The 13,828-nt window shown below is 34.1% G+C and overlaps 1 protein-coding gene across 2 annotated transcripts in view; it reads left to right on the top strand.

Moving 5' to 3' along the window:
* Positions 1-13,828, top strand: part of LOC135216868 (dopamine receptor 1-like) — a 419,542-nt gene that overhangs the window by 388,889 nt on the left and 16,825 nt on the right. For both annotated transcript variants that reach the window (XR_010314948.1, XM_064252382.1), the window contains exons 4-7: positions 4,567-4,865; positions 6,398-6,532; positions 11,252-11,419; positions 13,147-13,356. Coding sequence is in view for 1 of the 2 variants with exons in the window: in XM_064252382.1 (XP_064108452.1) it covers positions 4,567-4,865; positions 6,398-6,532; positions 11,252-11,419; positions 13,147-13,356 (812 nt within the window). In the remaining variant the exon portion in view is untranslated. The remainder of the gene's footprint in view (positions 1-4,566; positions 4,866-6,397; positions 6,533-11,251; positions 11,420-13,146; positions 13,357-13,828) is intronic.

Below are 13,828 nucleotides of genomic sequence, written 5' to 3'. Positions count from 1 at the left end.
TCCATATATATGAAACAATATATGAATAAATTATATGTTATTTCCGGAAGTAATAAAACTAGACCACGGTTTGAGGAAGGTACAAAGAAACGTAGTTAGTCTATGCGAGAAATGCAACGAAAATATCAAATTAGAACGATAATGAATCGGGAATCATAAACCAAATCAACGAAAGATATTTCCTTTACTGAAATAAAAAAAATATCGCTACTTTAAAAGACAGTGGAAGTGGAAACAAGATCACCACATCAATGTATTTGCAACGTTAATGTGTCACACATTCAAATCTCTCAGCAAGAAGACGACACGAGCTGTGTTTGTGCTTTAATTTAAAAGGTATTGATCATGAAGTTTTCTATTTTATGAAGCATATATTCACGTTAGGTACTTCCTCAGTTGTTGCTATGTGTTCCACGCAATCTGGAATGACGTTGCAGCGCCTTACATAACCCCGCCACGTCACAATTCAGAGACAGGTGATCAGTTTGCTTAGGACGGCAAAATACTGTCGCTTCCTTCCGTGGAGGTAACGATGTTTAACCATTACCTCTCGTGGCTCTTTATATTCTTTCCCGGTGTTTATATATGTCTAGTTTCCGGAAACCATCTCCTAATTGGTATTGGCATTTCTGGGTTAGAGGGCAGTACGTATAAATCTAACAAGAGATATGATTATTATTCTTATCCGTGGCTTTCAAATGCATGACATGTTTTCTGCGCCGGGGAATATTATCAGGATTCAGTCGACGTCATTCCAATAATTCAGAAACATCTGACGATTTCCGGGTGAGTGAGGAGAGACAGGAGCATGTGTTATGGGATATTCGCTCGATCGCAGTTGATCAGAATTGTTTCACAGTTTTTGGCATGCGGGAAAAAGTGATCAATAAAAAAGCACATTATCACTGATGTCGTAACTGATCAACACGCAAAACATTGCCCCTAAAAAGTTAATCGTTGAGATCTATTCTTCGAAAAAGTTCAGAATACTGTTTTGTCGAGGTAGACGAAGACAAATCAGACCATGTATCAAATTCGTTTTATTTTTTTCTCTCGAAGGAAAAACATATTTTGCTGATCAAAGCGGAACAATGAAAAGAACGGGAGAACGATACGAAAGATCGATAAGACTTTTGCAGCGTGGGATAAGAAAAGACTTAAATCTGAGATATTAGGGGTATCCAGTAAGCAATGTGTCAGGTGTAAGATATTGCAGATGAGTTCCGTCAGAAACAAATTGGCCGTTCAAAATGTGTTCAAAGAATTCAAGGATTTGTTAGAATAGCATCCCATTCTTTTTTCTTTCTTTTTTTAGGTTTTGACCGTGGCGTTAGGTAGTTTTTTTTTGGGTGGGGACTAGTGTTCATTTGTTTTTGTTTTTTTTGTTTTTTTTTTCATAAGTGTTTATGTATTACTAAAAAATACTACTATTTATTGATTCAGCATTTATTAATTAGCTATTCAAGTTCTTAAAGTTAATTAGAAGTTCTTGGTTCCCTCTGTATAACATGTCGTCAATTGCTGGTATTGTAGCCATATATTTCTAAATAAAATTTCATTTACTGCCCTCAGAATACTGTAGTTATCTTAAAGAGGGGTTGGGCCCTCTAGCTAAATTGATAATTGAAGATCTTAGTTTTGTATATATATATATATATATATATATATATATATATATATATATATATATATATATATATATATATATATTTGTGTGTGTGTGTGTGTGTGTGTGTGTGTGCATGTTTGTGTGTGTTAGTATGTATGCATTCAATGTCATTTAGATTCTAGGCATTAAATTAGCCTCATGTTATATTTTAGTCTGTGAGGTTCTTAACTTTCTATGATTTCTATGATTCATGTTGGCTTATATGCAATATTCTTCTTTATATCACTTTCTTTTCTAGATGAATGATATACGAACAGTTGCCAAAGATGTAGTGAAGATTCAGTATTTCAGGTGATTAGAGAGATTAGTAGTTAATGAAAGCTATAAAATTCAATAAATAATTGTACATATTTGGAAATAAAATGCAAAATGTTCGAACATTATTATGTAAGAAAATGACACTAGAAATGTTCAGAAACATGTAAACAACAAACATGATAAAGAAGAGACTAGATACACCTTCAGATTTTTGTCAGATGCCTATTCATTTAGAAGCGAAAAAAAAAAAAAAAAGATAAAATCAGATTTGGTGGTTAATATAATACCTCTCCCTCTAATTAAGGCTGGATAATGAAACCGTGTTAATGAATCCTGATTCGGGGATGAAATGCCTGATTCTTTACCAGTAATAACTGTTGAAACTTTACACGCCTAATGAGTGGGAAGTGATCATTCTCTTGTTTTCGAAAGGATGGGTGTGTGTCTTTACCAAAAGAGAGTTTTTACTTTTTCCTTATTTTCAGATATAAAATGTTATTGTTTATATTCAGAGAGAGAGAGAGAGAGAGAGAGAGAGAGAGAGAGAGAGAGAGAGGAGAGAGAGAGTTTTTCTGGGGAATCAATAATCAATAGTATGAGGCTGTACAAACAGACAGATACAGGCAGATGGAGAGTTCTTATTCATTAATAATTGGAATGGAGAGAGAGAGAGAGAGCAGAGGAGGAGAGGCAGAGAGAGAGAGGGAGAGGATGAGAGAGAGAAGGAGAGATGATGAGAGAGAGAGAGAGAGAGAGAGAGCTCACATGAGTAATCTTGTTCCTTTGGAATCAACAATATTGGGGCATACGGACAGACACAGAGAGAGAGAGAGAGAGAGAGAGAGAGAGAGAGAGAGAGAGAGAGAGAGAGAGAGAAAGAGTTTTTCTCATCGTGATCATCATCGTAATTGTTATAAATAAAACGCCATGTTTCACAAAGTATTCCAATTTAATATAAGCCGAAATTCTCTCCTTACCGTGCAACACATTTTCTTACACATTCCAAGATATTTCCTGCCATTTTTCATTCTTTGAAGTTATGCAATTACTTCGGTGCTTGGTTTGGTGACTTATTTCCTATTTGTTGCTAGGATTTTGGATTCTTTTTTTATTATCCTATATTTCTCATATATATATATATATATATATATATATATATATATATATATATATATATATATATATATATATATATATATATATATACATATATATATATATATATATATATATATATATATATATATATATTATATATATATATATATATATATATATATATATATGATATATATATATATATACATACATACATACATACATACATACATACATACATACATATAATATACATACATATACGCGTGTATGCGTATACGTGTGTGCGGGTGTCCCAAGGACCCCCTTTCCAAAACTTTGGCCGTAACTCCATTTGGTCTCGGGTTCAACAAAGATAATTTGGAATGTAAATGTTTACCAACCACTAACTTCTGTAGATTGTTGGGTAGGCCTCTGCCTGCCCCAACCCATAGTACTAATATTTGCCGTATGCAGCACTGTAATAGCTAAACCCTCTTTTAGTCTTATTTATAATCTCATAATTACGTACTAATTAAATTCACTTTCAAGTTTGGCCTTATGATACCTCTAAAACATAAATACCGCTATTAACACGCACCACAGTAATTGTTAATATGAGGTTTTTCCATATAAAGTACGTTGATAATATATTTTGTTACATATATATATATATATATATATATATATATATATATATATATATATATATATATATATTTGTGATTTGTTTGTCTGTCTGTCTGTTGACTGTAAATAAATCAAATCCCATCAAATAATTGAAAGAGTATTATTTTTTCTTCAGAAGGGGTTATGCAAAATAAATCATTACCAGATGATTAGGGTTTTGGAACACTGTAATAACTTATAATTTGTTTTTATTTCTCTGTTTCTCAGTTTTCTTTATTCTTTTATTCTTGCAATTAAACTATTTGATTGAGGAAGCAAGGTGACTTACTTCAGACAGTTCAAGATTTTTTTTTTTAGCTAAGTGAGTTCGGAAGTAGAGATGCTTTATTCAAGATTCACGTCGTGAAAGAGATTACTGGTTCATCTTCGCGTAACTTCATAGAGCCACAAATATTTAAAGGAATGCTTTGAACTTTGACCTTATACTCAGCATTATTCCTTAGTCTGCTCTGTTATCGTTATTTCTTATCTTACCATAAAGAGATATTTGTTGTAAGTGATCTAACTCGAAAAATTAAAACATATATAAAAGGAATGCTTTGACCTTTTACCAGTTTATCGGCAATATTCCTTATTCTGCTCAATTATCCTTTTTTGTGTGTCCATAAAGAGAGATATTTCTTGTAAGTGATCTAACTCGAAAAATTAAAACTTTTTAAAGGGAATGCTTTGACATTTTATCAGTTCATCAGTAATATTCCTTATTCTGCTCAGTTATACGTTTTTCCTTTCTGACCCTTGAGAGAGGTTTCCGTCTAACGTAATTTAACTTGCAAAATTAAATAATATTGAAAGGAATGCTTTGCCACGACCCCCATCCCTCATCCTATTCAACAATCGCTTATTTTTCTTCTTCTTCTCTTCCTCGACAGGTATCCTTCTCTCCCTCGTCATCTTCCTGTCTATATTCGGCAACGTCCTCGTCTGCCTGGCAGTCTACACCGACCGTAACCTGCGCAAGATCGGCAACCTCTTCGTCGTCTCCCTGGCCATCGCCGACCTCTTCGTGGCATGCGTGGTCATGACCTTCGCCCTGGTCAATGACCTGCTGGGATACTGGCCCTTCGGACGCCACTACTGCGACACCTGGATCGCCTTCGACGTCATGTGCTCAACGGCCTCCATCATCAACTTGTGTGCCATTAGCCTCGACCGGTATATCCACATCAAGGTAAGGGGGCGTTTCCCAATTCAGAAAGTCATAATTCACCTCTTTTTTTTTTCTTTTTTCCAGGAAGTTTCTGCGGGTGTTTGGATGAGCCATTTCGCCCTTTTTTAAATTATATTTTATTGAAATTATAGTTTATCAGTCGATATAGTTTTCCGTGAACTAGTAGGAATATTAGTCATCAGGTGAATGCTGTTGTCAAGTGATCTCTTACATTATGTCTTGAAGGATTTTTCTCATATAAACCTCTTTTTATGCTGTTAGATTCCGTAACTTATAAACATTCATCCATTTATTATATCCTTTTATTTAGCTTGCTTTTTTGTCTGTTTGTTTGTTAGTCGGTCAAATCTTGTAACTCATTATCGACCTGTTCCCTTATATGATAGACTTGAAATATTGCACGGTTACTCATTCCCGGTGATAATACAACCTTACATGATCAGTAGGTCAGCAGTGACCTCTAGTGACCCTACAGTGACCTATCACCGTCTCTCAGGATTTGTATGAAACTCAACGGATTTTTCACAACTTCTTTGACTCGGTAGAATAATTTAATAACTCTACGGAATTTGCAAACCTTCTTTGACTCAACAGAATATCAATTTCCTTACAGTTTCTGTCAAAAATAAAAAGTATGAAATAAAATATGAAACATTTTCAAACATATTTCAATAAAATTGCATTAAAAAGTTAAAAAATTATTTTTTTATTTTTTTAGACAAGGATTTTCTTACAATAAATCATGTATGTAGTAATAAAAACAAAAGCGTGGGCGCCAAGCATGAAAGGAAATCATATAAGAAATTAAGAAAATATATATTTTTCTTTTCTTGTAGCATTTCCCCCCATGCTTGCCGCCCACGGTTTTATTTTCATATACATTATAAATTATAGGAAAATCCTGGTGTGCCTTTTAAGAAAACCGTATTTAAACGGAAATATATTAATATAATTTATATACATATATATATATATATAGAATATATATATATATATATATATATATATATATATATATATATATATAGATATAGATAGATATATATATATATATATATATATTATAATATATATATAATATAGATATTATATATATATAATATATATAGATATATATAATATATACATATATATATATGGACTTATATATATATATATATATATATATATATATCCTGATATATATATAATATATATATCATATATCTATATATATATCATATATATATATAGTTTTTACTTCTGTCTTACTAGCCATGCTTTCCAACCTTTCTAACTATTATAATCTTCTCAGTGTGTGTGTGTGAGAAGTTGTCTCCCAGTTCCACATTTTGAGTCATGTAGGCCTTCAATACCTCCTTAATGTCCTAGGCCTCTGTATTAATATGTACGACCACTCCAACTCCCTATTCCCACTTACTTTGGATATCAGTGTCACCGAAAGTGCCCTAGCGGCGCCTGGCTTGCTAACCTAAATTTCATCCAAAGTCAAATGAACTTATTAGGCTTTTAAATTCGGTGGTTTCTTTCAGGACCCACTGCGCTACGGACGATGGATGACCAAGAGGATCGTCACTTTGGCCATTGCTGGCATATGGCTCCTAAGTGCGCTCATCTCCTTCCTGCCTATAAGTCTGGGACTTCATTTGCCAGATGAAAAAAAGCTCGTAAGTAAATGTCTAAAAAGTAAAATGTTGTGTTGTTGAGAATGACGTTTATATTAACTATCAGGCATTCACCAATTCTTTTAATTGAGTTTTCACAATGTTATTTCAGTTCTCCTGACACTTTCTCTTGGAAGAACGTTGTTAATTTCATCATATATTAGAAACAAACCAACAAATTTTAGTGTTAATTGTATTACATGGATGAAAAGAATGACAAAATAATAACTTTCATCGAGGAGGCAAATCAATTTAACAGCGTTTTGCATTATCAATTATTCTTTACTTGTTTACAAAGAAATTATCTAGACGGAATATGATTGGAGTATGGATGGTAAAGTAAAGAAAAATATGGCATAATTTTGCTGTTAAAATGCTTCTGTGCAGACAGATATGTCACATGTCAACTGGAAAGAAGTTCAGTTTAAATATATGTAGAAATTCTCTCTCTCTCTCTCTCTCTCTCTCTCTCTCTCTCTCTCTCTCTCTCTCTCTCTCTCTCTCTCTCTCTCTCTCTCAGATGGCTCTCGTGTTTCTGTGCGCAATTAATCTTTCGACTAAATTAAGTTGATATCCTACCGATGTAGTATGCAATGGAAGGTCTTCATTCCTCCTTTCAACACTACACAGACAACCACGAGGAGAAATCATCGTTACAAGAACCAATAGACAACACAAGAATAAAATACAAATGCCATATATATCGGGACTCGACAATAACAGAAGCTGTGTATAACGACATGCAAGCTGACCCTTGAATTCCAGATGAAAGAAGAGAGGGCCCTGCCCTCCCACCGACCCAGGGTCAAGGTCATCGCCAAAGCAAACCCCGCCCAAATACCACAGACGAAGAAATTGATAATTTCATGAGTAATATAAGAAGTAGAAACAGAATGTAAAACTAATACAATAATGTAATTACACCTTGGAGCTGTAAATAGAAAGGAGGGTGTTTCTGTGCATCGGTTTTTGCTTGGAAAAACCTGCGCACACAGGCGAAACGGAACCATAGCAATTGAAATAAATGGAAACCACACCACGACTGTGTCCTTATCCCGAATTTTAAAGAAAGCTTAACAGCAGAATTGAGAAAATAGGAAAAAGTTAATACCAAAAAAGTCTGTGTCACAAAGGCGATCGCTTACAATATGTGAAAGAGAAAAACTTTGTCCCCCTCCCCCAAAACACACACACATATATATATATATATATAGATATATATATATATAATATATATATATATATATAATATATATATATATATATATATATATATATATATATTATATATATATATATATATATATATCTATATATATATATATACTATATATATATATATATATATATATATATATATATATATATATATATATATATTCTTTCAGTCATTCATTCATACCAAGGTTGCCAAACAGACTCGTTCACTCTACTCCACATACAAATATAATGCTAGGATTTTGCGTAAACCCAAGACGTCATTAATATCTTTAAGTATCTCGACGTGGCTTACTGCATTCACACCCAAGTACTCGACATAAGATTTTTTACTTAGTGTTTTTTTTTTTCAATCGCAACACCCCCCCCCCCCCCCCGCCTCAACATCTCGCCCCCTACCTAAAAATGAATGCTCTTAACATGAAGTGTATGAGCTATTGTGTTGTCCAAGTTTCTCTCATTTATTCAGTGCAAATGGAACAGGATTTCTTCACATTTTTCTGGCGATGATTACTTGTATTGCAAAACGTGGCGTGGGTGTTCATGGCTATTTATGGAGTGCGCACGCGCGCACACGCACACACACTCACACACAATACGTATATATATGAGTGTATGCATGTTTATTGATAGATAGATAAGTAGATAGATAGATATATAATATATGGATGTGCGGTCTAGATTTAGAGCGGTCGTTTGACTACCGACAATGCCCGGATTCGAGTCTCAAATTAGGATGTGCAGTCATGGCTCGTTCATTTAAAACAAAACAAATTACCCTAAGAAATCGTTTTGTAAGCTTTTGTTTCAGTCCCCAATCTCTTTATTCCGTTTGGTTGAAGTTTTATTTCCCCTGCCCCTCTGGATGAAATTTAATTAAAGCGCACGAGTTAGGCAAGACAAAGCCATCTAATTAGTCGCCAAGATACAAATACGAGAATTTTTGCAAAGAAAAGTGCATTCGTGAACAGCAATGGCTCGTAATTAGTAAACAATCTTACAAGAGGAAAGGGGCTTTGTTCATAAAGTTAAAAAAGGTCAACTAAAAACTGCCTCCACTGTCCTATGGTGTAACAAACTGTTGTCTTTGATGGTGGTGTTGCTATTCCATCCTGTAGCACTGGGAAAAATAAATTTCCAAAGTCTGAGAGGGTTTCGGCCATATTTTCTTAACTTGGTCGAGCGATAAGGGATATTTTTTACCCAAGCCCATTTACACTGAAGACGGTCTGAAAGCTTAACTTTCAGGGTCGTTATTTTCATATTTTATCTCTCTTTCACGCTTGAGGAAGCTTATTAACTAAACTTGCTTTCGTGTTGACGGGAGGAAGGGAAAGGAAGAGGAAAGCTTTAAGGAAAGTCAAATTATAGGCAGAAACTCCAATGAAAACAAAGGAGAAGAGGATGAATATGTCAGGTGAAAGATAAGGGACCAAATTTCGAAATTACAAGAGGAAAAAATCTCATCATTGTTTTGCGTTATTTATAATGCATCTAGTTTGGGAAAGCAGCCATATTTTAACAATTGAAGGACATTCTTTTTTCGGGTCGTGGGACAAGGGGGCTGCCTCGATAAATATCTTAACTTCTATCCTTTTCAAAGAATCATTTCAGACCTGGCTTCTGAAAAGATGCTTAGCTTACTGGGTTCATCTTTACCACATTGTAAACAGAAAACACGTAGGTAAATATGACACGTGTCGTGTTCGGCACAGACTTCTTTTCCCTATTCCACTAAACTGAACACACTTTATATAAGCTTCTTACTTTATACCTCCAGGACTCAGGTGTCGAAGGTAAAAAGGATGAAAACCAAGTCATGAAATTTAACGTAGCATTCAAGACTTTGAGTTTTAATTCGATCAAATATTCAACGTGATAAGGATTCCATTCAGGCCCACTCTCCATTTCCATTGTACAACGAAGTAGACTAAGAAAGATCCCTTGATGGGTATGAAAGCTAAAGATATTTTGCCACGGCCATAATACCTTCATACCGTTTTATGACTACACTGTCGCAAGTCTTCTAATTTAACTAAATTTATTCATCATGAATTCACTGATAGTCGATTTGTTTTTCTAGATAAGGCCTAAAATAATACTTTTAAGTAACCTAATTGTGGAAATATTGTGGAAATATTTATACCTTCACATTTATTGCAATGACAGTTATCATTAAGAAAATGAGGATACTTGATGGAGAGTGCTAATTAATATTCATTATCATAATTGCTAATATTAATCCTTTCGCGCTTCCAATCGTGTTTTCCTACATTGAAAAAGAAATTTTATTTTGAAGCAAAAAGCTCTTGAAGGGAAGTTGAACAAGCGCATATTTTTGAGATACTGAAAGTCGAGATATAAAAATAATGCAAACTTGAAATAACAACATTCAGAGATGAATCATTTCCCCTACCTCTCAAGTGTTAGGGGAACCTATCAGATTCTCTTCCCCTTGAAATCGACTAATTGCTAATCACTGCTTTGATCCGAGTGATTTTGCCATAAAGCAGATAAAACACACTCGGGTCTACGTGCAGTAATTGAATCCTGACGCTTCAGTGAGTTATGTAACTCGAAATGCCTTCTTCCTGGTGATATAACCAGCCGGGATACACGATTTCGTGACCTCCATAATCTGAGCTTGACAGGAGGCTCAGTGTATCAACAACAAGGATGTGAATAGGTTGACAGTGGAGAATCTCCGCGAGGTCAACAGACCATTTATTGTCCCCCTCCAGAATCTCCACTGAGGGAGACCCTGAATAGAATCATCTGCTCAAGATAATTGGACTCCTTATGCGGAGCCATTATCAAACTTTTACAGAGCCGTAGCTGGCGACATCACGAAGAATGCCTTCTAATTTACTTCGTCTCTCTCTCTCTCTCTCTCTCTCTCTCTCTCTCCTCTCTCTCTCTCTCAGAATGGAAGTCACTCGTCATTACACTCTTAAAAAGGTCGTTTAAAGTGGCGATCACTTTTCCAATTCGTTTAAGGAGGCAATCAAAAGAGGGACTCATTCGAAACCCGTCGAGTAATTGGCTTAGTCAAGCAGCTTTCTCGTGATTTTTTTTTTTCTTTAAATGAACCGCAAAGAAATTATTTGAGTGATGACTTGTAATCATCCCGTTTTCTTTCTGACTCTCGTTTTCTATTTTTATGAGCCGCGAAGAAATGATTTGAGTGACTGGCCACTTGTAGGCATTCCGTTTTCTTTCTGACTCTCGCATTCTTTTTTATAAACCACGAAGAAATTATTTTAATGGACTGACCACTTGTAGGCCTTGGAGAAATTATCCCGTTTTCTTTCTGATTCTCGTTTTCTTTTTAATGAGCCGCGAAGAAATTATTTGAGTGACTGACCACTTGTAGATATCCCGTTTTCTTTCTGATTCTCGCTTTCTGTATGAGCCACGAAGAAGTGATTTGAGTGACTGACCACTTGTAGATATCCCGTTTACTTTCTGATGTGCGTTTTATTTTCTTTATTTTTCTCGTTGCAGCTTCAGCAGCCTCCGTCGCCTGACAAGCACGAGCAGTGCGCCCTGGAACTGAGTCCGACATACGCTGTGGTGTCCTCATGCATCAGTTTTTTTCTACCCTGCTGTGTGATGCTCGGGATCTACTCGCGGCTCTACCTCTACGCCAAGAGACACGTGGAATCCATCAAGGTGAGGCCTGGAGCGTTCAAAATCTTACACCATGCTCTTAGTATGCGTCCACATGTCGGCAACATGTTGCATACTTGCTGCGAACAAGTTGAAAATAAACTAACGACAATAAATAGGACTACCAGTAAGACGTTGACTAGTTCAAAATCTTATGCTCGTAGGGTGCATCAACATGTCAGTAACTTATTTCATACTTGTCACAAACAAGTTGGAAACTTATCAACGATTCTTTAGTCCATACTGGATCATCATAAACAGCACTGGTGAGGACCACCAACAAGTCGTTGACTCCTATTCAACATGTTCGTGATATGTGTGGGATAAGTTGCCGTCGTGTCTTTATAACATGAATTCTATCCAAATGTGTCACAAAGCATTGAGGTATTCATGGGTATGTATTTGTTCTTTTCCAACTTTGTGCAGAATATAATTTGGCAAGGAGAGGAAAATATCTAATAATTTCAATAGTTATTTTTGTATATAAGAAGTTTAGCTGTTTCATTTGAAAATAAAATTAAAGTCACTGGGATATTTATGAACTTGGAAAACTGTTCGTGCAATATAAACTCTTCAGAGCTTCAAAAGTTCTCGGACCGTTTCCCTCTTTAATACTATATTATATCATTTTTTATATGTCCATTACAACCTATGAAAAAAAAAAAAAAATAAAAAAAAAAAAAAAACAATAACACATGTGATAATTGCAAAACAACTTGAAATTTTAAGTGCAATGTTTCGTAAAAAAAATTTTTTTTTAAATAGTTTTCTCGTTTCACTAGGAAAAAGTTATTATTATTATTATTATTATTATTATTATTATTATTATTATTATTATTATTATTATTATTATTATTATATGCAGGAGACCCTCCTTCAAACAAACTGAAGGTTATTACAATTTCAAATGCGTTAATTTTGTAGAGTTTCTCCTCTATTCTTCTCTAAGGCGGCCAATAACCTTCAATAAACGCAATTATTATTATTATTATTATTATTATTATTATTATTATTATTATTAATGTGCAGGAGGCCCTCCTCCCAAACAACTGAAGGTTATTACAATTTCAAAAAATGCGTTAATTGTAGAGGTTCTCCTCTATTCTTCTCTAAGCGGCCAATAACCTTCAATAAGACGTAAATATTATTATATTATTATTATTATTATTATTATTATTATTATTATTATTATTATTTATTATTATTATTATTATTATATGCAGGAGACCCTATTTCAAACAAGTCCTATTGAAGGTTATTACTGCTTCAAATGCATTAATTTTGTAGGGGTTCTCTTGCATTCTTCTCTAAGCAGCCAATAACCTTCAGTAAGACCTTATTATTATTATTATTATTTTTTTTTGCTCTATCACAGTCCTCCAATTCGACTGGGTGGTATTTATAGTGTGGGGTTCCGGATTGCATCCTGCCTCCTTAGGAGTCCATCACTTTTCTTACTATGTGTGCCGTTTTCTATTATTATTATTATTATTATTATTATTATTATTATTATTATTATTATTATTATTATTATTATTATTAGGGAAAAAACTCTCTATCACGAGAGTATATATTGTTCTAAAGGGTCCACAATAATCACGGACTTTTTACACTTTGTATTATTGTGGACCCTTTAGAACATTATTATTATTATTATTATTATTATATTATTATTATTATTATTATTATTATTATTATTATTATTAATTATTATTAATTACTACAACCAGGCGCTTGTGCGACCAGTGACCTTGGGGTCGCTGGAGGGAGACACGTCAAGGCCGAAGAAGGTGGCAGCCCCCTGCCACGTGTCGGAATCGAAGGCGGCCACCACCGTAGGAATCATCGTGGGGACATTCCTGACGTGCTGGGTGCCCTTCTTCTGCGTCAACATCGTCGTCGCCTTCTGCGACGACTGCATACCTCTCAAGGCCTTCAAGGTCGGTACGCGAGATCAAAACGAAAACCTAGATTTTACAATATTTATTTATTTATATTTAAGTCTCTGGATTTTTAAGTATTTAGACATTAATTTTTATTTGTGTATTTTCGTATTCGTGACAGGAAAGCTTAGATTTTAAAATATTTACTTATTTATATATAAGTCTCTGGATTTTTAAATATTTAGATATTTATTTTTTGTTGTGTATTTTCGTATTCGTGACAAGAAAGCCTAGATTTTAAATTATTTACTTATTTATATTTAAGTCTCTAGGTTTTCAAGTATTTAGATATTAATTTTTTATTTGTGTATTTTCGTATTCGTGGCAGGAAAGCCTAGAGTTTAAAATATTTACTTATTTATATATAAGTCTTTGAATTTTTAAGTATTTATATATTTATTTTTTATTTGTGTATTTTCGTATTCGTGACAGACAGGAAAGCCCAGATTTAAAGTAATTTACTTATTTA

Source organism: Macrobrachium nipponense, chromosome 6 (assembly GCF_015104395.2).
Source record: "Macrobrachium nipponense isolate FS-2020 chromosome 6, ASM1510439v2, whole genome shotgun sequence".
Classification (NCBI taxonomy): Eukaryota; Metazoa; Arthropoda; class Malacostraca; order Decapoda; family Palaemonidae; genus Macrobrachium; species Macrobrachium nipponense.
This window is presented reverse-complemented; position numbering and strand designations above follow the sequence as displayed.